Source organism: Kryptolebias marmoratus, linkage group LG1 (assembly GCF_001649575.2).
Source record: "Kryptolebias marmoratus isolate JLee-2015 linkage group LG1, ASM164957v2, whole genome shotgun sequence".
In the NCBI taxonomy this organism is placed as follows: Eukaryota; Metazoa; Chordata; class Actinopteri; order Cyprinodontiformes; family Rivulidae; genus Kryptolebias; species Kryptolebias marmoratus.
In genome coordinates this window covers 19,125,631-19,150,925 of record NC_051430.1, presented here as the reverse complement: position 1 = coordinate 19,150,925, position 25,295 = coordinate 19,125,631, and the positions used below count along the sequence as shown (strand labels likewise).

At 39.8% G+C, this 25,295-nt stretch overlaps 2 protein-coding genes across 8 annotated transcripts in view; one reads left to right on the top strand and one right to left on the bottom strand.

The window, feature by feature from the left end:
- smtnb (smoothelin b) overlaps positions 1-17,805 on the top strand; it is a 46,074-nt gene extending 28,269 nt beyond the window's left edge. For 4 of the 7 annotated variants that reach the window (XM_017413915.3, XM_037976994.1, XM_037976998.1 and 1 more), the window contains 13 exons: positions 1,304-1,355; positions 1,750-2,349; positions 4,194-4,267; positions 10,693-10,878; positions 11,074-11,149; positions 11,312-11,344; positions 12,104-12,283; positions 12,509-12,571; positions 12,650-12,722; positions 12,814-12,990; positions 13,086-13,212; positions 13,351-13,502; positions 16,359-17,805. In XM_017413915.3, the coding sequence (XP_017269404.1) occupies positions 1,304-1,355; positions 1,750-2,349; positions 4,194-4,267; positions 10,693-10,878; positions 11,074-11,149; positions 11,312-11,344; positions 12,104-12,283; positions 12,509-12,571; positions 12,650-12,722; positions 12,814-12,990; positions 13,086-13,212; positions 13,351-13,502; positions 16,359-16,512 (1,947 nt within the window). In that variant the 3' untranslated portion in view covers positions 16,513-17,805. Of the gene's footprint in view, positions 1-1,303; positions 1,356-1,749; positions 2,350-4,193; positions 4,268-10,692; positions 10,879-11,073; positions 11,150-11,311; positions 11,345-12,103; positions 12,284-12,508; positions 12,572-12,649; positions 12,723-12,813; positions 12,991-13,085; positions 13,213-13,350; positions 13,503-14,901; positions 15,080-16,358 lie in introns of all 7 variants that reach the window. The other 3 variants (XM_017413917.3, XM_025005427.2, XM_017413918.3) reach the window with 3 other exon arrangements.
- Positions 17,806-17,870: 65 nt separating this feature from the next.
- selenom (selenoprotein M) lies at positions 17,871-21,420 on the bottom strand. Its single transcript, XM_017413689.3, has 7 exons — positions 21,333-21,420; positions 21,037-21,090; positions 20,240-20,385; positions 19,245-19,280; positions 19,030-19,064; positions 18,866-18,944; positions 17,871-18,505 (listed from the first exon to the last, which is right to left on the bottom strand). The coding sequence occupies exons 1-7, from the start codon at positions 21,388-21,390 to the stop codon at positions 18,275-18,277; spliced, it is 639 nt and encodes a 212-aa protein (XP_017269178.1). The 5' UTR covers positions 21,391-21,420; the 3' UTR covers positions 17,871-18,274.
- Between the last annotated feature and the right edge of the window lie 3,875 nt (positions 21,421-25,295).

Genomic DNA, 25,295 nt, shown 5'->3' with positions numbered 1-25,295 from the left:
TGGATATGGAATATGTTTGTGTTGGGGAAAATGTTATCGAGAAGGAGTATCATATTCATACATACAGAGTTAGAAAAAATAGAAAGCATCAGACTTCATGACCCAAAAATGAAGGTGAAGCGTGACTTCTGGGCCCCCAATAATAAGTCGTATCTTTACTAGATGAATTCCAATTTTTCAGCTGATATTTCCCATTTTTGTAAATAACCAGCTGTTGTCTGTAAACTGAGCAAACATAGCTGATTGCTGAGCAGGAAAAAGAAGATGCAGCCCACTGACCTGTTCTTTTAAGCAAGAATGCTCTTCTGTTTATATGGTTCTGTGTCCAGGTTTTCCTAAGTGATGTTTTTATTTGAAGTTAGACAATTATGTTTTAGTTATGTCAGATGAAAAACCAAAACATTGGCCCCCAAAAAGGAAGAAATAATTGGTTTTGTGTATAGACTGTATACTGCCTTGATTTTTAATGACCACAGAAAAGCCCTCACTGGTTTCCCTCTAATCTTTACAAATCTGTATTACTTGGTGAAAACCAAACTATATGAACTAAAGTTATATCCCTCTTATTGTCAGAAGTTTTTTTTTAATCAGTGAGGATCACCTTTCAATTTAGGGAAAAATATTTTTTTCTGTCTCATGCTGCTTTTAAAACAAATGGATTATGAACAGGAAATAAGAGCCTTAATATTTTGGTAAAACATTAATATACTACTGTATTATTAAAGAGCAAGTAGTTAATCTCTGCTGGATTTCTGATGGGGCAGTTTTATCTCGTTTTATAGTCATCTCAGTCAAATGAAACAATATTAAATAAATCTGATTTAAAAATTAAATGTGCATGCAATGAATGCATCAACTTATTTTATTTAGCAAACAATGCAGAAATTAAGATTGATGCTGACGCGTAGTCATGATGCCATTGTGTTGCTTCACTAAATGTGTTTATCTAAGGCCGGTCCCGGACTTCTTTTATTGTTCCCAGCAGTGGAGGCTGATGCACAGTCTCCTGAGAGTAATGTAAACACTCTGCACTGGTGCCAAGAAAAGAACAGAGACCCTCACCGTCACACAAAACACAAATGTTACATAATAAAAACACCACCAGCATGTGCTGAAACGGGATTATGTGCGACTGGGAGTGTATGGTTGCCACCAAAGCCTCAGGCATGGAGACTCTTGATAAATGTGCATGTCTGTCCAGCATAGCAGCTGTGTGGTTGTCAAGCTGTGTTGACCTTTAATCCTCTCTGCTTCCTCTAATGATTGTTCTGTCATGTTTCTGTTTGTCTTCCCTCGATTTTAGATAACAGTTAACGGCAATCTGTCACTCACTCACGACAAAGCAAAGGATCCAGGTAAGGATCAGCTAATCCACTCCTGCACAAAATGAAATCAATCAACATATGATCTGATAATGCTTTAGTTTGATATAGACCTTTTTCTTTTGTACCCATTGTTTCATAAAGGATGAGTTTTGTTTGTTGGGATGGCATCTCTGTAAATATCTTCTTTAAAGATTTCTCTGTGAGCTTGCACTAACAATGAAGAACAAACACAAAAAGTGAAAGAAGTCAAAGTAATAGAAAAAAAACTATAAAGTAGAGAAATAAGGATGAGCTTTTATTAAAGCTTTTGGGGGGGTGTGATGACGTGAGCAAAAGGTATTAACTGTTCGAGTAATAACATGAACCTGTGTCTCCTTCAGTATTTTTTATTGTTTTTATCTGATTTCAATTTTATACCTTTTAGCCCCTGAAAAGAAAGATATCATCTTGGAACAGTTCAGCCGCACTAACTCTGTCCGTGATCGAATGCGCAAGTTCACAGAAGCCAGCCAAAGCCCAAACATCCCCGCTCTGAAGAAAACCCCTCTGAGGAACGGGACCACCTCTGTCAGCGGCGGCCAGACGAATGTCTCCAGAGCTGCAGAACTGTTTACACACACGCCAGCATCCCTTAACTTGTCTGGAGACATGCCAGCAAGGCCACGTGTGGGCTCGCTGTCTAGCACTTCAGGGGCATCCCACAGTCAGGATGCACCTAACCCAAGAGGTGTGGCTCACAAGCATCTGTCCTCAGCTGGCCAATCGCAGACGTCTGTGGGTGGGATGAGTCTTCCAGCTGAAAAAGATGTGCCGGCCTCCAGTGAGGCAAAGGAAGACAGAACCCCAGGGAGAGCAGCTGGAAAAACAGTCCCTGAGGGAGAGAAAGACCCCGACATGAAGACTTTCCTCACTATTGAGATCAAGGATGGCCGCACCACCACCTCCACCTCGTCCACACCTAGAGGCAACAGGGTACCCATCACCAACATGACCCCACACATCACCACTCTGGGGCAAAGACCAGGTAGGAGCACCAACTTTACAGCAACAGGAAATGCTTTTTTTTATGCCTTTTAGGCCACAAACTTTGAAAACGTGATGTGTTTCTAATGGTACAAGTCCTAATTTAGTGCCTGAATGTCTATTTTTTTTTCTTTCTAATGTTATTGGAATCCCAGTCACTGTAAGAGTAGATCATCATGAAGTCATGCTAAACAATCAAGCACGTGAACTTGTGCAAATAGATGTCAGAGCTGAATAATAAATGGCACGTTGGCACTGAGGGGTGTTTGTTACCAAGTGGACATGTTGCTCAGCTCAGAGGGGGGTTGAGGTCACAGGTCAACAGCAGAGAACATATTTCAGACAACAGAAGGAACAACTGACCATCTGAGACCAAACTGAATGGTTTTACTGTTTGAACAGGCCTGCCAGCCCAAACAGTACAGGGTTTTGTATGTTATGTTCTGCATTTATTGTCTGCCCCCTTTTATCTCAAACATAACTCAGCGAGAGCTAGAATTCATTTGCATCTGTATTTGAATAAGAAAAATGTTTCTTGCTGACGATCCTGTTCAGTGACTTTCCCCGATAAAAGGTGCGAGCTGCAGTTAGTTTGTGCCCATGTCCTGTTTTATGTCACCAAAAAGGTACATATAAGTGCACCTGACTGAATACTTTTATTTAATATCTTAAATGTCCAGTACAATGACAGTCTGTTTATTTTTGATTCTTACAATTTTCCTTAATAAAGAGGTGATAATTAAGTTTTTAAAGAATAAAAGTACAACAGTTTTTGTTTTTTTATTGTTTGGTTACAGCAGTGGGCAATATTTACATAAAAAAGTTTGACATTCATTTAAATACTTAAATTAGAAAACAGAAATGTCAACAGCAACTAACATTTACTACTCAATAAAAGCAAAATAAGCAAACTCTTTTTTTTTGTTTTTAATATGTAAACTTGGCAAAAATGTAATTGAAAATTTGATGTTTTTGCACACCAAAGTTGGTATTGAAAATAACAGAAAGCAGCCCTGTTACACGTTTGCATAATAATCAAAAATTTAACTAAAATGTGTAAAACGGTGACTCTTGGACCCACAGAAAGTGTTCAATCTGTACAGATTCCTTAATGGGTGTATTTTCAATCAGTTAGGAGTTTAGAAAACAGTTCAGCACAGTTTACACCTCCACACAAAATGTATCCATTACATAAAATGAAGAAGAAAGACAGCTACAGATGCAGACTGACCTATTAAAACATCTGAGGTTTCAATTCTTTTCAAAGCACATGCTCTCCAACTCAGATTATTGAAAATAAAAAGGTAAACCTGTCCAAGTCCCGCCTCCTCACCTCGTACAGTTAAACCCCCTCTGGACCCACTCTATGTGGGCTTTTCTTCATGACCTTCTTTTCAGCCCAATTTGCTTTTAATGGTTTTGGGCTCCTTTTTTGGGAATCTGCCTGTCCTGCTCTGAGTTAAGATGGTTTACAAATCTGTCTCAGGTTTCCCTCCCAAAAGCACCGTAAAGGCTTGTAAATGTGCACCGTGTCATGCTGAGGTGCATCACTTCGGCATTTTATGGTGGAACTTTAGTGCGTTTGTTTGGATGAGGGTAGTAAAATGCATATTCTTGGAGTCCAATAAAAAGTCCACTTGTGTTACATTAAAAACGAAGTTTGTGTTGTTTACGACTCAATGATGTTTTCAGCTGACTCATGGCTCCCGCCAGCATTGTGCAAGATAATGCAAATGTGCACATATTTACATGCACCAGAATAGTTATTCACCATTGAAAAGTGTTCGTATTTATTACACGTTACAAGTTGTTTGTTTCATATCCACTTTTCTGCTTGTGTTACAGAGTTGACCCTCGGTCTAAGAGCATCGCCGTTCAAGATCTCCTCATCCAGCTTCTCCTCCGGACCCTCCATCAAGGTACAGCCTGCGATCCAAAATATTTCTGGGAACTGATCCCTGAAGCTTCACAGAAACCTGGCCGAATGTCCCAAACATCTGCGACAAATCAGATTCTGCTCATTCTCAATTTCAGATTAGTGCTTTGTTTTCCAATAAACTCTGACGAATTCCACTGAGGTTCCTGTTGCATCTCAGCAATCACCTATAAAGGGCTTAAAAGCAAGCAAGCAAGCATGCTGGGACAGTGTGAGGAAAAGGAGGGAGAGGAGGGAAGAGCAGTGTTTATCAAACACAGAGAGGGTAGCCAGTCACATCTGTCCTTGTAGGGTATGCTAAGCAGACAGAGAGAAGAAGGGAGGTGTTCTGGGGATTCTTGGTTTTCTCTCTACAGACCCTCAGATTTATATCTGGGAGTTGTTTTCCTAAATCACACCTATCCGTCTTTACCCAGAGTAATTACTACACCATTGTGCTGATACAAATCCTTCATCACCTGGACTTTTCTTGGAGGGCAAAGACGCAGCTTTGTGCAGTTTGCTGGGAGTCGTTGAGAATTAGCAGACAAACACAAGCAAATCCCCTCTTATCTCACTTTGACCTCTGAGGTTAGAATGAAACTCCCATTTGGGTCATTCTTTAAACTTTTTGCCCCTCCACGAAAGGAAGTGTCCTCATGAATGGAGAGTGGGGGACTGAGAGAGTGAGGAAGCATGAAGCAATGTCCTGTTTACTCTTTAAATGACTGTGTATTCAGAGCGCAGTCGTAATCACGTTATGGGATCAAGAAGTTGGTTAATTAGGGCTCCACCCTGCAGGCCTGCGTGGAGCTTTACAAGACCACAGGGTGGATTTAAGGTGTTGGAATGGACCGTCTCCATCACTTTAGTACTTGTTGAGACACAAACACTAAAATACAATGCCTGTTTTATTGTAAAATGCACTTCACAGGATAATGATGTTTATTTTTGGCTCAACTCAGCTTTAGTAAAGATTACAAGTAAATCTCTGAATGTGAGTTGGAATATTTCAGACTATATTCTGCTGTGTGCATCAGCTTCAGATCAGTAACCACGTGTAACTGCACAGTCGTGCTTTTATCCCTGCACCATCAAATTTACATAGATCATAAAAACGGCTGCATAATGATTGCGTCAAGCCTTGCATGAATGCCTTCAGTGATAAAGCACCATTATCTTTGTCTTTTTGTTTCTTAGGTAAGCTGTTAAATTCACTGCATCTGCTAGATTTTCTTGTTCTATCAAACAAATGACTGAATGACGCAACTAATGAGATTATAAAATCAGCAGCAACATGGTGGTTAGCATCAACATTAAGGGTTTAAACAAGGCAGCTTGGTCCCATAAATCCAGGTATTACCCATTTTCTGACTTTCCCCAGTTTAGTGAAGGTTAATGTTCAGGGAGAGGGAGAGGTGTAGCCTTTTGACAATGCTGAAAATGTTTATTTTATTTCAGCGGCTGTGCAGATATCATAAGCAGAGTAACACGAGTGTGGAACCAAACTCTTCCTGTTTGGTGGTGTTGATTGTTTATCAACCAGCACAGTTCCTGTCAGAAACTCTGATCCGTTTGGGTGGTCCGGGCTTCTCCTTGGTGGTCTAACGTCATCGCTCACATCTTTCACAATGAACTTACTTAATGTTTTTTTTTTTCTTTTATTATTATTCCAGTTAAACATGTTGATGCTGATGGTTGCAGTGGATTGCCTTTTAAATCAAAGTTAACAAAAACAACAAAGAAGGTTCTTGTTATTTAAAATAAAGGTAAAATTGAATCGATGACAGAGATGAGTCTATTTATTATCTATTTATTATCTCTAGTTATTTTAATTTCAAACAGGTAACATAACATCAGCTACTTATTGCGATCACAGCTGCATCGGTCCATTCTGATCACTGCCCTGAATACAAACATAGATAACATTTACAGTAACTTTTTTAAAACCAGAATCATGACAGCCCTTTCAGTCTTTACTGGCGTTCCAGAGATTACTTCCAAGCTCCGGGTCGTTCCGGCTGCTGCATGAACCGGGACACACAACTCTAACCACAGTTTGTGACAGATTGTCTCTCTGTCCCACAGATGGACAAAGACCTCCATGTTTACGTGCTGCTGATACACGACACAAGCTTAGTTATGTAATCAGTTAACATGTATCACAGAGAAAATGTAATATCTGCTGTGCCTGCTTGTTGTTCTGACTGATATTTCAGAGAGGGGGTATGAGACTGGCCCTGGATTATGCATTTTAGAATCATTTTAATTTGTCATATCTCACTGACACAGCTTGCATTCATGTAGAAAATTGCCTGTACAACATCTTTGTCTTCTTATTTCTGTTTACTTCATTGGTAAATTTCCCTGTGTTTTTTGCAGGGTAAGATTAGACCAATGTCCTCCTTTGGGAATGACCCAGTTTCCCTGCTTCCACTTTATGCACTTTCCTTTGGGACTATATTTTCCAGGGAACTATTTTCCCAACCTGTAAAGGTCAGAGACAACTGGTGCCCTTTGAAATATTCTTCTCCACTGAGCCTTAGTTATGTTGATTTTTAAATGATTGATGCATTGTGTAAATGTATTTCAGAGGAATATAAATATTAGTTATATTAGCCAGCTTCTAAAACACAGTCTAGTCCTCTGTTTGCACTTTCAATGCGTTATTCATTTATACATGAATCAAAGATTTATCAGTGCCATTTGCTTTCTCTGTACGAGGAGCACCATGATTATAAATGTAGTATGCTGTTTAAAGGAGTACTTGAACGTGAAACAGGATTATGTGCATACACAGACTTCTGTCAGCGCTCCTAATTTAACACTGCAGCTCTTGAACTTTCCATATGAGCAGCAGTTGGACGTTTGCCAAATTGCCAATAAGTTTAAAACAAGAGTTTGTAAAAGCTCTGATGTCCTTTCCAAGATCCTTGCTCAGAACTTAACCCCGGCTCATCACCACCGGGCACTCAGCCCAATCTGTCATGGCACTAAATATTTTGCCCTTCATGGTCTGATCTCGCCGGTGGAGGTCTACTTTCAGTCACTGTTTCACAAAAAAAAACTGAACTGATCAGTCTGGACTCACCTGCTTTTTATAAAACCGTTTTTAATAGAAGTGAGGTGCTGAGAGAAAGGTTTGGAGCAACTTCTAGACCCGTGTTGCCTTCTAGCTGAAGTGTGAAGGACGTGGCCTAAATAAGAGGAAAGTTGAAGTGGGAGGGGTGGGTTTTTGTGATTCGATGCCCCCCTCTCTTCCTCCCAGAGTGTGACTGGCTCAGTGGAATAATGGGAGCACAGGGGATAAATGTACATGTCCACTGCACGTAGAGAATAAGTGGGTGGGGGCTGCCTGAAAAACAGTGCGTCCCTGCATACCGATTGGCTTTCAGCTCTCTGCCTGTGAAGAGGGTTGATATGCTGAGGGTATAAAGCAGATGCATTGTTTCTCACTGTCAGAAATAGACAGAGCAACTAGGTTCTACTGCTGTAAGAGAGTCCATAACATAGTGATTCTTTTCTTTTACACCTGAAACCTCCGATTTAAGCTAAAAGAATATAAGTACTTATGTAAATATGCCTGGGGTGAACCTTGACTTCCTCCCAGCCTCACAGCCCACTGAGGCTTTGGGCTCTCCAGATAGTACTTGTGCAGAATCTGGCCTGGAAGAGGTGATCGGTGATCTGCTTATCCAGAAGGAAACTGAAGATGAAGAGGAGTTCAATGAGAAAAAGTTCGATTTAATCTTGCGATGTGCTGTGAGGGAGATCCACAGCGACCTGCAGGCCTTTGGGAAGAGAGTGGACGCTTGTCTGGAGGAGGCAGCAGCTCAGGTGGCTCCTCTGGCTGAGGCTATCAGCAGGCTGCAGGAAGAAAACATGAAACTAAAGAGGCAAGTGGAGGCCATGTGCCAGGTGATGGGAGTACCTGATCCCAAACTACATGAACTCGGCAGCAGAGAAAGCTGTTCACATCTGAATGAAACCAAAACTTCACCCAATGATGCTTCAATGATCTCACATGGAGAAACTACACCTGAAGCTTCACATGATAGTTCAGCCTGCAGTCTTCAAGATGCTCCATCATGCACACCCCAGGAACCAGCACCCAGTTTGACGCTGCATGATCAAACAAACATACCCGAGGACAATATACCAATCCTCCAAGCCTCAGCTCTGTCCTCTGAGATGTGGTCACCTCAGAAGTCGGAGCCTTCACTGATCTCTCACCCGCCGAGCTTTGCAACCCATCGCTCTCTTTCAGCTCCGTCTCAGATGACAAACAGTTCTTCAAACAGCAGCACGGTACCCCTTTGTGTAAATCTTTCTTATCATGACCCATTTAAATCAGATAAACCACTTGAACAATGAAAATGTCTTTTGTTCCAGTGTTCCTGTGGATCAGCCAGCCTTGACTTTTACGTGCCATACGAGTGGTGCTGTCTTTGTTGTGATTGTGTACTTGTTGACTCAGTCACCTCCCTTAGGGTTTATCTGGTTTTAATCGTTCATTATGTTCACACTTCAAATGAAGAACATTTAATGGCCTCAGCTGTCAGTCAGATTTGACAGATAGTGTTTATGTAGAGGATTTTATGCGGTATTCCAGTCCTCTGATGCCTCGTGCCTTTCAGTTTATCCTGGCTCGTAATCACATCTCTGTGTCCCATTGAGAAGCTGGATTTCAACTTGGAGGACAGAATATGTGGTTTGCCAAAGATATGTTATCTCGGGTTTCTGTAAAAATAAGTTGTGGGGGAAAGTATCAAGGAAATGTCAAGAATATAAATGCCCACCCAGGAGCTCTAGGCATTTTAGTCATTGTGGTGGTGTCCCCAATCAGTCATCCCAAAAATCAAACCAAATAAGAACAGTTTAGTTGTTTTGGGGGGCTGGAATTGGATCGAATATCTATCTCCTAAATAGCTGAAACTGATTCAGTCTGTGGTCTAGTGATGAATCCTGTGGTTCTTATCTCCAAGCTTGTTTTGTCACCCTCTGCTTGAAATCCCACAACAAATTTTTTGTTAATTTGCATTTTTTAGGGTTTTTGACCATTTGCATCTTGTTGATTTTATCTTTTTTTGTTTGTTTGTTTTGTTTTTATTCTGCAAAAACAGCAGTCTCTGCATGTCAGCTATTTGACTGATTTCTCTTAGTTGTGATAAAGAGGTCTGACCTTATCTGACCATGTTTGTTCAGTAAGAGTGATTTTCTCCATATCTGTTATTCAGAATTGCATGTATAGAAACTGCATTATAGGTCAAAGTAAAACAGGTAAGAGGATTGCTGACCTGCTGCCACAGAAAACAAAGTGCTTTATCATCGCACGTTGCCTCTTGAGGGGACTTTGAAGCTCAGTGATTTGATTACTTGGGTTATCTGGGAGTTTCTAATCCCTCAAACACTCCTTCATTGGCCCATTCAGAGCCCTTGTTTGGCTTTGTTGTTTCCCAAAACATTCTTCATCGGTCAAGGGCGTCTCAGTGCAGCCTGTCCCACGGGGTCAAAACTCCAGACAAGCCTTAAGACTGGGGTACACCTTCGATAGCACAGCTCTGTAGCCGTGGTGGGTACTGGTGCTCCCTGGTGAGATCTGGTCTGGGGTCCCCAGAGGAGGGGGGGTGTAGCTGTGGGTAGAGACGAGGCCAGCTGGTTGAGCTATATCTGAACATGGACTTAGTTGCAACCAAAGCATTGAAGCCAAAGTTACAGCCTGTACTCTGTCACAAGCAATCAGTGCCATATGAAAGTTTAGGATCTGATAGAATATAAATTGTCTGTTTGGGGAAATTAGTTTTGGAATTCATGCTGTTTGAATAACAACCTTTTCAAAATATCCATAAATAAATAGTCCATTATGGCAATCTTAAACAATACAAATGCCATTTTAAAAATGTCATTAAATATTACTTTTTTTATTATTACCTATATTATATTTGTTCTTATGATACTCTACTTCTTTACCTTTTTGCTCTGCTCCCACTCTCTGTCCTCATCTGGTGTACATGCCAGGAATCATGACGTTTACTCTGAGCCTACTAAAACATCGTTCCCGTCCAACATTGATAGTGTCACATAAACTGTTGTTTGGCAGGAGCCTGATATTATCAAGACACTCAGTCACCCTCTGAGCTAATCAAACAGCACCATGGCAGAGTTTCTCTCACTCTCATGTGCTCTGCCACTCTCTCTGGCAAAGCTGCATAATAGTTAGGATAGGTTAAGAGGGCAGAAAAACACTTGAAGGGTGGAAACTTCAGGCTTATTCTGGCTGCAATGTGTTTAGATCCTCATGTGCTCATCATGTAGAAAATGTCAGCCAGCGTTAAAGATTTTTAAATCTTAAATTTAAAGTATGTACCTTAGAACTCTAATGTGTCTTTTATTTGTGTTTGTTTGCTCCTGTTTATGTATTTTACGCAGATGGAGAGTGGGCCCGTTGTTGCCTCCGAGCCGATGTTTTCAGCTGGACAGTCGGTGCAGGTGGCACATCAAGTGTCGGCCATCCCCAACGGCTCCAGCACTCAGAGCAAACCTGCTGAGTGCTGCGGAAAACTGACCGCCGAAAAGCTCGCTTTGATTGAGGATGAAGAGCTCCTTGATAAAATGGTACTTTACATCTATATTTAAGCTTTGATTTAAATTTAAAAACAACTTGAGTTAAGATAAAGGGTGTATGTGTTGGGAAAGTTTCTGCTTTGTGTGGCAGGTAAGATGTTTTAGAACTCTTTGCTGTTTTGGCTTTTTGCATATATACATATCTTTTAATGGTTTTCTTGCTTCTTTTTTAACTTGTTTTTTCAGCTTGATGAGTCAAAAGATTTTGAGGAGAGGAGGTTGATCCGTGCAGCCATGAGAGATCTGCGCAAGAAAAAGAGAGGTAACAGTGTGCTGAAACCCGTCTTTTATTTGTTCCATGTTTTACTTTAAATAACCAAAGGTTATATACAGTTACTTTGCAAAAAAAACTCACTTTTTTTCAGCTTCAATCTTTTGTTTCTTTACACATTCAAAAACTGCATTTTATCCCTTCTGCCATCAGAGACCATGATGGGATGTACTCAAGAGGAAATGGGTAGGGCAGGTGGTCTGCAGTGTGTACTGATCATTTTTTGCCTGAGTTTGTCAAACTTTTATTGTTAGACTGCTGCAGCTTTGATTCTCTGGTTGTAGTGGATTAATTAGTTTGCATGAATCCTGTTTGTTAAGGTTCTGCTACATGGTCTATAAACAGTCTGTACTCACTCTGTTGTTTGTCGTTTGGATTTAAAAGGCACTTAATAGATTGAGATTGTGGTTTTTGACACTCAGTTTGATTCTGAAACTCTTTTGTTCACTCTGTTTGTGCTGTAGAAAATCTGTAAATATCTCCATTTAGTGACACAGAGCTTATAGACTGCTCCTAAGTGGTGTAAAATTAGGCTAAATATTACACTAAAAGTGTCTCAGAATAACACTCAACAGAATACTTTAATACCAATTTAGGTAAAAGCTGACGGCACCAGCACAGGTATCCATATTTGCTAAATTTGGCTCAATCTTCTGCAGTGCTTTTGCTCTCTTTGATCTGTGATGTTTGTGCAGGACATGTTATTTGACAGCTTGTGCACGGCTGCTAAACCTCCCATGCGAGCGTGTTCGTGTGCTCGGAGAAATTTACCAGCACTGTGGAAAGACTCGTGAAATGTTTTGCTCTCTGATCTGGAAGCCCTGCTTTAATCCATCTTTGCAGGAGTCAGATGAGGTGCTGTCAGCTTGTTTAGGAACTCTTGTCCTCCTCCTCCTACACTTTTTCCACTGACATCATCTGTCCTACCCTGTCTTCCAACCTCAGACCAGAGAGAAAAGGAGCGCGAGACTCGGATGCAGGAGCTGCGGCAGCAGAGAGAGGAGCGAACGCAGAAAGGTCGAGCGGGACCCGGAGCTGGAGAGGTGGTGATCAGGAAGGTGGAAAAGTCGGCAGATGGTTCGACCCTGAGCCAAGTCACCAAGACAAACCGTTTTGCACAGTCTGGTAGTTTCTTTCTTATCCTTAATACACATTTAAGGGAAGGGTAATGAAGTACTCAAGCAACCACAATTTAATTTGTTTTTAATAAATATAAAACATAAAAGCATTTCATAAGTAGAAAAAAACTGTTACAAAACACAAAAAGCTTAAAATTAACAGTAAAGGATGAATAAATACTCCCTGTCTGTTGCAAATAACTAATTTTACATATGCTTGTGTGTTTTTTAGATGATGGGAGCAAATCAACCTGCAGCACTGTTGTAGAGACCAGTTATGTGCAGAAAACAGACAGTGAGTCTTTAATTTGCCTGCTGGAATGCCATTACTGCTGCATGCAGTAATAATGAAGAATAATTGATTTGTTTTTAGGAGGAACAGTCCAGTCAAAATCATACAGCTTCACCTCTTCCTCGTCCTCTAACACAAGCAAAAAAGTGGGCAGGTGGGTCATGGAGCACCAAGACGATATCAACTCAAAGTTTCTCATGTTTTAACTCTCACAAATGAATTTGATGCACCTGTCCCTGACTCAGTGTGTTCGATCGAGAGGATGACACGTCGTCTCGAAGCGGCAGCAGCGGGCTGTCCGCCGTGGAGCGGCGGCAGGCAGAGAGACGCAAGGAGCTGATGAGGGCTCAGACGTTGCCAAAGACGTCCGCCATGCAGGCTCGCAAAGCCATGATAGAGCGGTTGGAAAAGGAGGGAGGCGGGTAAGGATAAACAAAGCAGCATTGTGCGACCAAAAAAAGAAAAGGTGCAGGTCAAAGCACGTAAATATTAAAACAAAACCGACATTTCTTTTTAGCCCTGGGAATCAGGCTGTGGCCAAAGTAAACAAGGTGCAGCGCTCAACCAGCTTTGGTGTACCCAATGCAAACTCCATCAAACAGATGCTGCTCGACTGGTGCCGTGCCAAGACGCGCTCATATGAGGTGAGCGCTTGGGCCACAGCAATCCTTTACTCATCTTCAAGACAAACCAATAAAGCTGCAGCTGAACCAGGCCTGAGATAAAGCTTTCCTGCTTTGGTAACGTTCTTTTATCTGTCACTTCCTGCCTCCTTATCCTAGCACGTGGACATTCAGAACTTCTCCTCCAGCTGGAGCAATGGCATGGCGTTTTGTGCCCTGGTGCACAGTTTCTTCCCCGACGCCTTTGACTACGAATCCCTGAGCCCCAGCAACCGCAGGCAAAACTTTGAGGTGGCCTTCAGCGCTGCAGAGTGAGTACACCAACTGATGGAGGATCCTCATCAGCAGCTCCTAGAGCTGGATGTGGTCATCCTGGTCGAGACGATGTGAAGAACGTAAAGAGAAACGAGATGAGTGGTGTTCAATCCTGGTCCTGGAGGGCCTCTATCCCGCATGATTTAGTTGTTTCCCTGCTCTTCACTCAGTCATTCAGATCAGGTGTCAAAGCAGAGAAACACCTGAAACATGCAGGATAGCGGCCCTTCAGGACCAGGATTGGGCACCCCTGAACAAGATAAAGATAAAGAAGCCGCTGTCACACACAAAAAACTGCAACTCTAATAAAATCGGACACACAGGCCCTGGTTGAAACATATTTCTTGATGTTTTTCTATTCTGCTCCTGTTCTGTAGAAGCAACTCAGTGTTGCTCTCTGCCAATATCTACTAAAGTCTCCAACAGATGCCTCAGTGTTAACTTTCTCAGTGTCTCCCAGGTAGATCAAACACCCATTATGGGTGAGTGAACCCCACCCTTTTTTATTTTTACCACAATAACTCTTTAAATGTCCTCTCTGTTCATCCTCTGATGTAAACAACCGTTCCAACACCTCCTGTCAGCTCTCAGCCAAAGAAACGTGAGCAAAAAAAAACAGTTTAAGCCGCATCTTTCTCCTTTCATATCTTCTCATTTTTCCGTGCATCACAACATTATTTTTATTGGTGTTTGCTTTCACTCGCTCCGATTAGGACCGTGTCCTAACTGGTGGCGATACCGTAGTGAGGTCCTGTCACCAAACCACAGCGTCCAGTCTGTCCACTTTTTATGTTGCATCGTCACTTTTCTTCCTCAGGCACTGTAGATCCTCCCACCACACCCAAACACACATCATTCTGTGCACAAGTGTCCGTAGAGTCACCCCAGGATTTTAGTTTTATGTCTTTTTATTAATTGTGGAATTGTTGTTGTTTTTTTACTCACAATGTGTCTTTTTAAAAGTCTTGTGATCAAAAGTTTATTCACCCAAAAAAAGGAAGACAAAAAACAACAACAAACAAAAAGGTTGAATCAGCATCACCTGATGCTCATTTGACGTTTTCTTTTGTCCCGTGTGTGTTCGCCACAGATTGTGTGTATTGTGATGTTCATGAAGCATGTCAGCTCATGGATATATTTATGAACACTGAATGTAATGTTTATTTATTTTTTGCTCTTTTTTTGTCTCTGTCTTCTCTCACTGGATGTTTTTGTTGTTGTTGGCTGCTCACAAATGTTCATGCTTTTCTTTTCCCTGCTTGCTCTTTTTTTTTTCTCCTCACACTTCTATTATGTTCCCTCCATTGTTCTGTCCTCTCTTTCCTGTCATCTCTTCTGTCTTTCTCTGTTTGTGGATCTTCCCTTTGTTCCTCTCCCCTTCGGGCGTGGGCACAGGAAACTAGTGGACTGTCCCCAGCTGCTGGATGTGGACGACATGGTGAAGCTGCGCGAGCCGGATTGGAAGTGTGTGTACACGTACCTGCAGGAGTTCTACAGGGGTCTGGTGACGAAGGGCCTGGTTAAAACCAAAAACTCCTCCTAGAGTCGCGCCCCACCTAATATTATATCCATGGTGAGACGGGGGGAACAAGGTTTCTGAGGGAACCTCACTTTGGTTCTGACAGAATTACGGGGAATGAAGAAGACAAATCAGACTTGCAGTTCAGATAACTCCTTCAGTGGCCACTTTTGGACATTTGATTTTTCTTGTTAATCTGAAGCTTCTGAGGTCCAGAGCACCAAACATAGTGTCTATCTGCTGCTCAGCACTTTAAAAGGAGCTCCTGGATAACAGTGTTTCAAACAGAGGAGTTTAGAAACGAAGCAGAAGAAGGGAGCTGCTTTGTTGTCCACAGTCCTCTGATGAAGTGTGAGATTACAGCTGTTTATGCTCTTAGCTTGTAAAGCCTTTTAAAGGTGCTTAAAGTACAGAATAACCATTCTCTTAAGCTCCATAAATGACCAAACATTTTTCATGCTGTTGACATTATTTTTTATTTTCCTTTCTCACAAGAGGTTTCCGCCTGTAGATGTAGGGTTTACAGTGCGTGGGGATGATGCCCTCCTCTGGGCACTAACTGCACAGCTCAGAGTTAAACAGCACTTACTGAAGTTTATTTATACAGACCTTTTAAAAGGTTTTATACAGTCATAAATAAACTTAAGAAGAGCCAAGATGAGGAATGTTTTGCATCAGCTTTTTTTTTTCTAAACTACAATACTGTGAGTGTTTGAAACCTCCTTTATTCCTTATATTTTGCTTCCGAAAAGCCAGGGGTTCTTTTAATGTTTTAATATGATCCTGATCAATATTTTTTCAGTCTTTCTGAGGATCTTTCAAAGTTTTTATTTTGGACTTTTGTGTTCAGTCCTGTCGTTGTTCCAAGTTGCTGGTAACAAAGCCCCTAAAGTTCTGTTTTGAAGTTAGTTTTTTGCTAAGTTTTCTGTTAGGTGTCGACGCGACTCTGGTTTATTCCTTGTGTTTAGGAGCTTTTTTAATGCCTGAATGATACATAGGTCAAAGTTCATTGGCTTAACAGGCTTGTTCCTCTGAAAATGGTCAGGAACTGGGCTGAAAATAAACAAATAATTTGAACTCCAAAGAAAAATTAAACACCCTTCAGAAAGCCTGAAAAGCTATTGATTATGACCACTTTAAAAAATTACAAAAAAGTCTGGTTCCTTGAAGGAAACAAGGCCTGACTCAAGATTTCTGCACAGTATTGTATTTAGGTTTTTGTTAGTTATCACCAGAAACATACTTTAAGAAGAATGAATCTGATGGTTTGTAAATCTTAAAGTATCTTCTTTTTTTTTCTCGTTCACCCCGTTCTGTTTGCCTTCTCCTCCAGGAGCCACGCCAACTGCATGCCTCTGCTGGAAGTGGAGGACATGATGATCATGGGCAACAAGCCAGACTCCAAATGTGTTTTCACCTACGTTCAGTCTCTGGTTAACCACCTGCGTAGATACGAGATGTCCATGGGCCGCTCCTGTGACCTCTGACCTGTGGACGGCGGTCGTTCAGACTGGACGTGGCATTGCCCTCCTCTTCCTCCTCTTCAGCTGCCCTCCCCCTCCCTCAAACAACACCAGAGTTGCACATCTCTGATGGACAAGTTGGGGACTGTGTGTGTGTGTGTGTGTGTGTTATTGTACTGGGTATATATGTTGGCAGTGTTTTTATTGTTTCTTCTGGACTTAACCTTTTCCGACACAAAGTCTACCTCTTTCACAGCAAGAGAGGACACCCACATTTAAAAAAAACCTTTTTAAAGGTTTTTAACCTTTCTGTTTGTTCTCAAACTTTGCTTTATACTGAGCTAAACATACAGTCGTTGTCATTTACCTACACACACCCCAAAAGAGAGAGAAATATATTTATATTTCCCATTTTAAAGTATTTATACTGATTTTTTTTTTCTTTGTTTTTCTTCGGAGTCTTTCAAAATTGTTGGCACTTCTGTTGGTAATTCCACTGAAAGAGAAACATTTACTCAAACACATGATTTACATTTTATTCTGGTATTTTTCCCCCTATTTTAAACCAAACTCTAGTTCCTTGAAATATTCTAATTAAGTTATTGCTTTTTTATGTTTATCCAATCAATAAGCATACTGATTTTAGGTACAGGAGCACAGGGATATTATTTAAGTAGATTTTACACTGTCACTGTAGTCAGGTGCTTAATAATCTAACCTTACTAAGCTACTGAGAACATTTTACTGTCATTTTAAAAACTAAAACAATTCAGTTAAATGAAGAGGGAGTGAGTCTTTATTTGATGTTAGCTGGTTAAATGGTTTGGGAAAAATGTCTAAAATACGATGTATCTGCAGCAGATTAATAGACTCTCCTGTCGTTGGTGCTCGCTGCCAGACACCGACACGCTGAGGGCCTCTTATTTATGCTTGAGTTTGTTTGGTTTTTTTAGTTTTTTGCTGGTGTTTCAGGCTTTTTTAGTAAGTTGAGCAGCTTTTAGTTTGGGCAAGATTAATAACAGAAACTGTAAATTTAACATGAAACCAAGAAAAATATATATATTTCACTTATAAAATGGTTCCTTTTGAGATTTTGAGTTATTTTAAAGAAACTTGTTTCTGAGAACTATTTTTTTCTCCCTTTTTGGTGGACTTGAAATTGTTTCGGAGTTACTCAAACTGCTTGCAACTGAAAAACAAAACCCTCCACAAAGCAGTGAGTGTGTTTGTGTGTGTGTATACAAGAGCTGCAACACGTCGTTTCATGTTTTCTGTGCACCGTAGCTAAATATGAATTAAACCAGTTTGAGAAATTAATGTGTTTGAGGATTATTAGTTTAAATCATCTGTTTACAATCTTGAGACATTGAACACAGCAGGCATTAAGGATTTCTAAAAAATTTATTTGAAAATCTTTCCACTTGAGTTTCCGTGTGCGCTTCTGCCCAAACCTGCAGAACGAGCAGCATCAGCCTCAGGCCAGTCAGGAGAGTTTTAGCCTGAGGCTTCATTCAGTTTCACAGCAGGTCAGGAGCAATCAGACACACAAAGAACTCAGAGATGGTGAAGATATCGAGGACAGCTTACGCCTGAAGGAACATGAACTAAATAAGATGGCCTCTGTAGTAGAAAAACCCTCTAAAAATGGCCGGTTGTGACAAAAAAAGAAGGCAGTAGGATGAAGAAGTTCACATCATGAACAAACTTTGAAGATGACCAAGATATCCCCCCTATTTCCACAGAAACACAAACATGATCAGAGTTTATTGTTATCCATCCTTGAAGGTTATAGGTCAGTGTGCTGGGCTTCCACCTCGGGCTCGGGGGACGTGTTCTCGGTGTCTGCAGGGGAAGGGGAGGGTTTGAAAGCCGGCTCGTCTCTGAACGGGCTGTCTTTGGCCGGCGCGAAGCGGAACTCCTCCGGGACCTCGTCGTCTGGTTGAGCTTTCTTGTAGAAACCCAGCTTCCCCAGCAGCTCGTTAATTTCAGAGCGGGTCATGTCGGACAGAGCGATCCGCTGTGAAGGAAGAGAGCGTGGTGGTTACGCTTACTGCTCCGTCACATCGCAGCACATTTATGTTCTCATCAGAGCTGGACGTTTTATTAAAGTGAACACAGACGAGTAAAAAATGAGGCATTAACTATAATAACTTATCTGCACATGTATTTTTTCATATATTTGTGTAATCTTAAGACTCTCCAAAGCTTTAGTCACCATCCAGTTAATTTTGCTGTGAAACATTTCATGTCAGTGTAGTCATTTAATAGTTACTGCCTTCAAATTAACTTAAAATTAACTTAAAATTTCTCTTTTATTAAAAATTACCAATTTCACACAAATGCAGACAAAACCAATATCGTCCAGCGCCGCACTTACATCTAGTTCTTCATAGTAATGATTCAGGAGGACAAGCTCAGGGTCAGCCCCAGGAATGTGCTTCATCACCAGGTTATGGCTGGAGTCGTGATGGTCAAGGAATATTAAATATTAAAGGAGCAAAAACAGTAAGAAGTAAATGTCAGACTCAAATCAAAGGATACTAAAGAGGGATATCCTGGACCACGAAGGCTTTGACCTGCAGACAGACCAGGATTAACAGTTTGAGCAGCTTTCAGCAACATTTACTGTACAACACGTGAAACCCCGGATTCAAAATATAATACAATTCTTAGAGAGTGAGTCTGACTTTGACACTGGATCTCGTTTTTTTTTTCTTCTATTTTATCTTGGATGATTACATAACGGGGTGACTTACCTCTCTGAGTCTGTTCAGCTGTCATCCACCACACGACTGCAAAGAGACAATATCAGAAGAAATGACTAAATGACTACATAATGATCAGCGTCACTAAGGAGCTCTGGTTTCTTCCTTTGCAACAGTCTGGGTAAATAACATTCTTCAGTAAAACCTCTCAGCCAGGCTCTGGTGTCACTTACACCTTTTGAACAAAGCGCAGATTCTGTTGAGCCCTTTGGGAGGAAAGTCAGACCTTTTATTCCGGATATCTGAGCCACAGGTACAAGGTGTGTCTAATGGCAACAGCAGCGTCAGATAATGCCTTTTGTCAGAGATGCTTTAGTTGATCATGGAGTGACACCCTGGGGTAAAAATGTTTGGTCTCTCACAGTGCAGGAGTATAATTTACAGCCTGAGGACCCCACACCCTCCTACCACACTAACTATAATTAAAAGATTAGAATATAATGTAATTGTCAAACCTCGTAAATGACATTATTCAGTCTTACTGTGGATGATAGCCCTTAAAGACTGTGTCGAGAATGACTCTCAGCTACTACCACGCCACATTTAGCTCAGTATCTGTAATACTGACTGAGCTACTTCCAGTTATGTGTTGGCTCTGGCGGCCATCTTGCATGGAGTTGACTCCAAAAGTTAAGTCGCTTGTAGATGTGCATACAATGTTTACTTTCTGAGTTTTGTTTAAAAAAAAAAGCTGTCCGCTGGGTCGGTGAGATATTTTGCTAACAGACAGGAACATCGCCTCTTGTCTGTACTCCAGGAAGTCACAGTTTCACGGATGAAACTTATTTGTGGAGATGCATCCCCCACCACCTTCGGGGTTTACGGCAGACGTATCATTCACGCATGCGCGGAACGAACGCGCATCCATTCACGACCAGATTCGCCGAATCTGATCAGAAGTCCCGTCTCGTCTCGTGGTATAAAAATCGTCCTGTGACGAATTCATCACGATGATGATGATAATGATGAAGAACAGATCCACGTACCTGCACCTTCGCCTTCGCCAGCCCCTCCAGCTTCTTCGGGTCCGCATCGTAGGCCGAACCGAACTGGAACAAGCCGACCAACACGACCAGCCACATTGTTGCTGTTCTGTCTGCAGCCGGACCGTCTGCCGGACTCGAACCGGTACCTGCAGATGAGTGAGGATGATGATGACGAGGAGGAGGAGGAGGAAATGTGTCACTTCCGGGCTTCATGCCACGTCAAACACTTCCCTCAGAGGTCAGCAGGGGGCGTGGTCAGCGCTCTGATTGGCTGTTTGAGGCTTCTCCATCATAAAATAATCTAATGTTTTCCACATTAACCATCATTAACCCCGAGATGACTTTATTTTAACACAACACGAGGCTGATAAATGAACTCCTGCTCATCTTCCTTTAAATCAGGCGACATGAAGTTTGTTTTATATAAATTATGATTGCAGCAACTTTGATAAAGAAACCTTAAAGTTACTAAATGGTTACTGGAGAATATGAGAAGTTAATCATATGTTAACGTCAGCCTTATTTATTACAGCTCATTTAAAACAACTGTGACCAAAGTGCTTTACATTGAAACCAGATAACAGTACGACAAAATAAAATATAAAAATGTAATAAAAGCAAGAACAAAAAAAACTTTAAAAGTAGATAAGATCTATTAAAATCTTGTGCTTTGTTTAAATCAAAAGCCACAGTAAAACGATGGGTCTTGAGCAATGATTTAATAGTCTGTCTCAATAGTAAACAGAATATATTGAAATGTAAACCATTTACAGCAGCCACTGCAAAAGCCTGATCACCTTTAGACTTTAATCCAGATCTTGGATCCTCAGTGAGAAACTGGAGTGCTCTTCCTGCAGTGTAAAAGTTAAGAGGAAATGATAAATATGGTAAGGCAGTATCATGTTAATATTTTAAAATCAATTTGAAAACAGACAGGAAGCCAATTAAGAGATGCCGAGACAGGGGTTATTGTTTTTTTCTGCTCAACACATCTTCTGTGATAAATTAATAAAAAACAACAAGCTGGGCCTCCTTGTCTCCCTGATTAGTTGACACTGATCTGATTTATCAAGCATTTGTCTCCCTATCTAACCTTGAAGAAAACTGTTGATTAAACTGTTTGAGTCTTTAGGATTTAGTTGCTTTTCCATTTTTAAGTCGCTGCATTTCCGCAACTGCAACTGAAGGTCCGCACGTGTTGTTGTCGCTGCCAGCTTTGGAGCTCTCTACCAGGAAGCGGTCGCAGGGTGGTGACGCGGAGAGTTGGGTTTTGGAGCAACGCGGGAAAGTAATAAGGAATATACTTGGTGGAAAAGGTGGTTTGGCATAAACTGGTATGTGAATGGTTCGGATGGAAATGGAGGTAGGAAATGAGAAGGACGGGGATGGTGAAGGGTGGACATCAGTAGGAAAAGGAAAAGAAAGAGGTCGTGGAAGAATTAAAATGGGTGAAGGAAAATGCATCGGTGATAGTCAAGGTAATAAACGGGAATTGGAGGATAGTAGTTCAGAAGAAGAAAGAATAGTGAGGAGGAAAGTGGTGAGGGAGGAATTCAAAGTAATATTAAAACTTAAGAACGAGGAAGATCAAAATAAAATCAGCCCCATTGTGGTATCAAGAGAAATTAAAAAGAAAATTGGAGAAGTAGAAATGGTAAAGCTTTTGAGAGACGGAAGTCTTTTAGTAGTATGTAAAGATGTAGAACAAAAGAATAAGGCTTTAAGAGTGGATGACATTTGTAAAAAATTAGTGATTGAGAAAAAAATCATGGGAGAAAATAAAAAAACTAGAGGAGTGATTTATGGGATTCCTCTAGGTGAAGATCTTGATAAAATTAAGAAAAGTGTTGCAGGGGCAAAAGTGTACAGCTTGAAAAGATTGTTAAAAACAGTGAATGGAGAAAGAGTTGAAAGTCTGTCAATACTGGTTGAGTTCGAAGATAAGGAGTTACCAAGAAACATTAAAATAGGATACCTCAATTTTCAGGTCAGGCCATATGTACCTCCACCACTTCGGTGCTTCAAATGCCAAAGGTATGGACACATAGCAGCAGTGTGTAAAGGGAAGCAGAGATGTCCAAAATGTGGAGAAGAGCATAAGATAGAAGAGTGTAAGGAAGAAGTGCAAGAGAAATGTTGTAACTGTGGAGGAAATCACAGAGTCACGTTTGGAGGATGTGAAGTAAGGAAGAGAGCAAAAGAAATCGTACAGATTAAAACGAATAAAAACATAAGTTATGCAGAAGCAGTTAAAAATGTGAAGGAACAGGAAAAAAGAGAGATTGAACAAACAGGGAATCAAAATGTAAAACAAAACAAAGTTCAGATGGAAGATAAAGTCACAATACCAGTAGAAAAACTGATATTATTCATAGCTTATGTTATCAACTGCACTGACCAAGCCAAACACAAAACTGAGAAGATTAAAATAATAGTGAGAGGAGCTGAAAAGTTTTTGGGCTTTAAAGAGGGATCATGGGAAAACATAAATAAAAAGTTGGAGGAAGATGGGAGATCAGAACCACCAGGTGAAAACGGGTCATGCTAATATTACAATGGAATGCAAGAAGTTTAATCGCTAACGGACAGGAATTTAAAGGTTACATTGATGAGCTTGAAGAACAACCGGAAATTATTTGTGTTCAGGAAACATGGTTAAAAACATCATTAGATTTTGTGATAAAAGGATATGAGAGTGTAAGAAGAGATCGAACAGAGGGAAATGGAGGAGGATGTGGAATATTTATTAAAAAAGGAATACAATATCAGGTATTAGGAAAAGGGAAAGAACTAGAATATGTAGTAATTGAGATATGGGGAGAAGAAGGTAAATTTAAAATAATAAATTTTTATAATCCATGTAAAATACTAACGATTGATACAATGGAGGAATTAACTGAATATCTGGAAGGGAAGGTAATTTGGTGTGGAGATTTTAATGCAAATAGTACATTGTGGAGTAAAAGTAATGATAAAAACGGACAAGTTATAGAAGAATTAATGGAAATGAAAAATCTAGTGTGTATTAATGATGGAAGGGGAACAAGAATTAACATAAGAGCGGGGACAGAATCAGTTATTGATTTAACAATTGTTTCAAATATTTTAGCTGGTGTATGTGAATGGTGCATTAATAAAGAAACTACAATAGGTAGCGATCATTATCCCATAACAGTAAGAGTAGGGCTAAATTTAAGTAATAGGAATATAAAGCAGGGGAAAAAGTTGAACTTTAATAAGGCAGACTGGATTAAATTTAGATATTTGAGTCAATTAAATTTAGAAAATGTAGATATAAATATGGATATAAATGAAGTAAATTTAACCATTTGTAAGATAATAACAGAAGCAGCAGCTAAATCTATAAAGGAATCAGGAAGTAAGAATGATAAGAAAATGGTGCCTTGGTGGACAAATGAGTGCAAAGAAGCAATTAAATTAAGAAATAAAGCATTTAAGGCACTCAAACATAATCCAATTTATAGGAATTTAATTGAGTATAAAAGAAAACAAGCAATAGTAAGGAAAACTATTAAAAATGCAAAAAGAGGATATTGGAAAAAATTTTGTAACTCGATAGGGAAAGAAACAAAAATTGAGAACATTTGGAAAGTAATCAAAAGAATGAATGGTATAAAAAGAGAATTTGAATATCCTATACTAAAAATAGATGATACAATTATAATAAGTGATGAAGACAAAGCTGAAATATTGGCAAGAACGTTTAGTAAAATTCATAGTTCAAATAATATTAGTGAAAAGGAAAGAAAAGGAAGAGAACATACAAAAAGTATATATAAAGATTTAATAAAGAGTGATGAAGAAACAAATAATCTGTTGAATATTGAGTTTACAAAAATGGAATTGAATAATGCACTTAAGAAGACAAAAAACACGGCACCAGGTAAAGATCAAATATGGTATAGAATGATAAGGCAACTCAGTGAAAAATCTAAAGATATAATATTACAATTATATAATAAAATCTGGATGGAGGGACAATTGCCAATAAATTGGAAGGAATCGATTATAATACCAATAGCAAAACCAGGGAAAGATCACTCAAACCCAGAAAATTACAGACCAATAGCTCTAACATCAAATTTATGTAAAATAATGGAAAAAATGATTAATAATAGATTAGGATACTATTTGAATAGTAAAGGATATATATCAAAATATCAAAGTGGATTTCGAAAAGGAAGGAGCACTAATGATCCAACGCTTTGCTTAGAACATGACATTAGAAGAGCTCAAGTAAATAAAGAAAGTGTAGTGGCAATATTTTTTGATATAGAAAAAGCATATGACATGATGTGGATTGATGGATTATTGATCAAATTAAATAAGATGGGAATTAAAGGAAGAATGATTAATTGGATTAAAGACTTTTTAACGAATAGGAAAATACAAGTTAGAATAGGAGAAGGTATTTCAGGAAAATATATAGTAGAAAATGGAACTCCACAGGGGAGTATTATAAGTCCATTATTATTTTCAATTATGATAAATGACGTATTTAGAGACATTGGAAAAGACATGGGTTGTTCACTTTTTGCAGACGATGGAGCTGTCTGGAAAAGAGGAAAAAACGTTGATTTTATTGTTAGAAAAATACAAGAGGTTATTATTGAAATAGAGAATTGGGCGTTGCAATGGGGATTTAGGTTCTCAGTTGATAAAACAAAAGTAATGATATTTACACAGAAAAAAATAAATAAGGGAATTAAACTGAAATTATATAAACAAGAGTTAGAGCAGGTAAAGTGTGTAAAATTTTTAGGATTATGGTTTGATGAAAAATTAAAATGGCATATACATATTAAAAAAATTGTAGATAAATGTAAGAAAATTTTGAATATTATGAGGTGTTTGGTTGGCAGTGATTGGGGAGCAGATAGGAAATCACTAAAACAGATTTATGCAGGAATGATAAGATCCAACATAGACTTTGGTTGTCTAGTTTATAGTGCAGCAGCTAAAACTCATTTGGTTAAATTAGATACTATCCAAAATCAGGCACTAAGATTATGTACTGGAGCATTTAAAACCACAC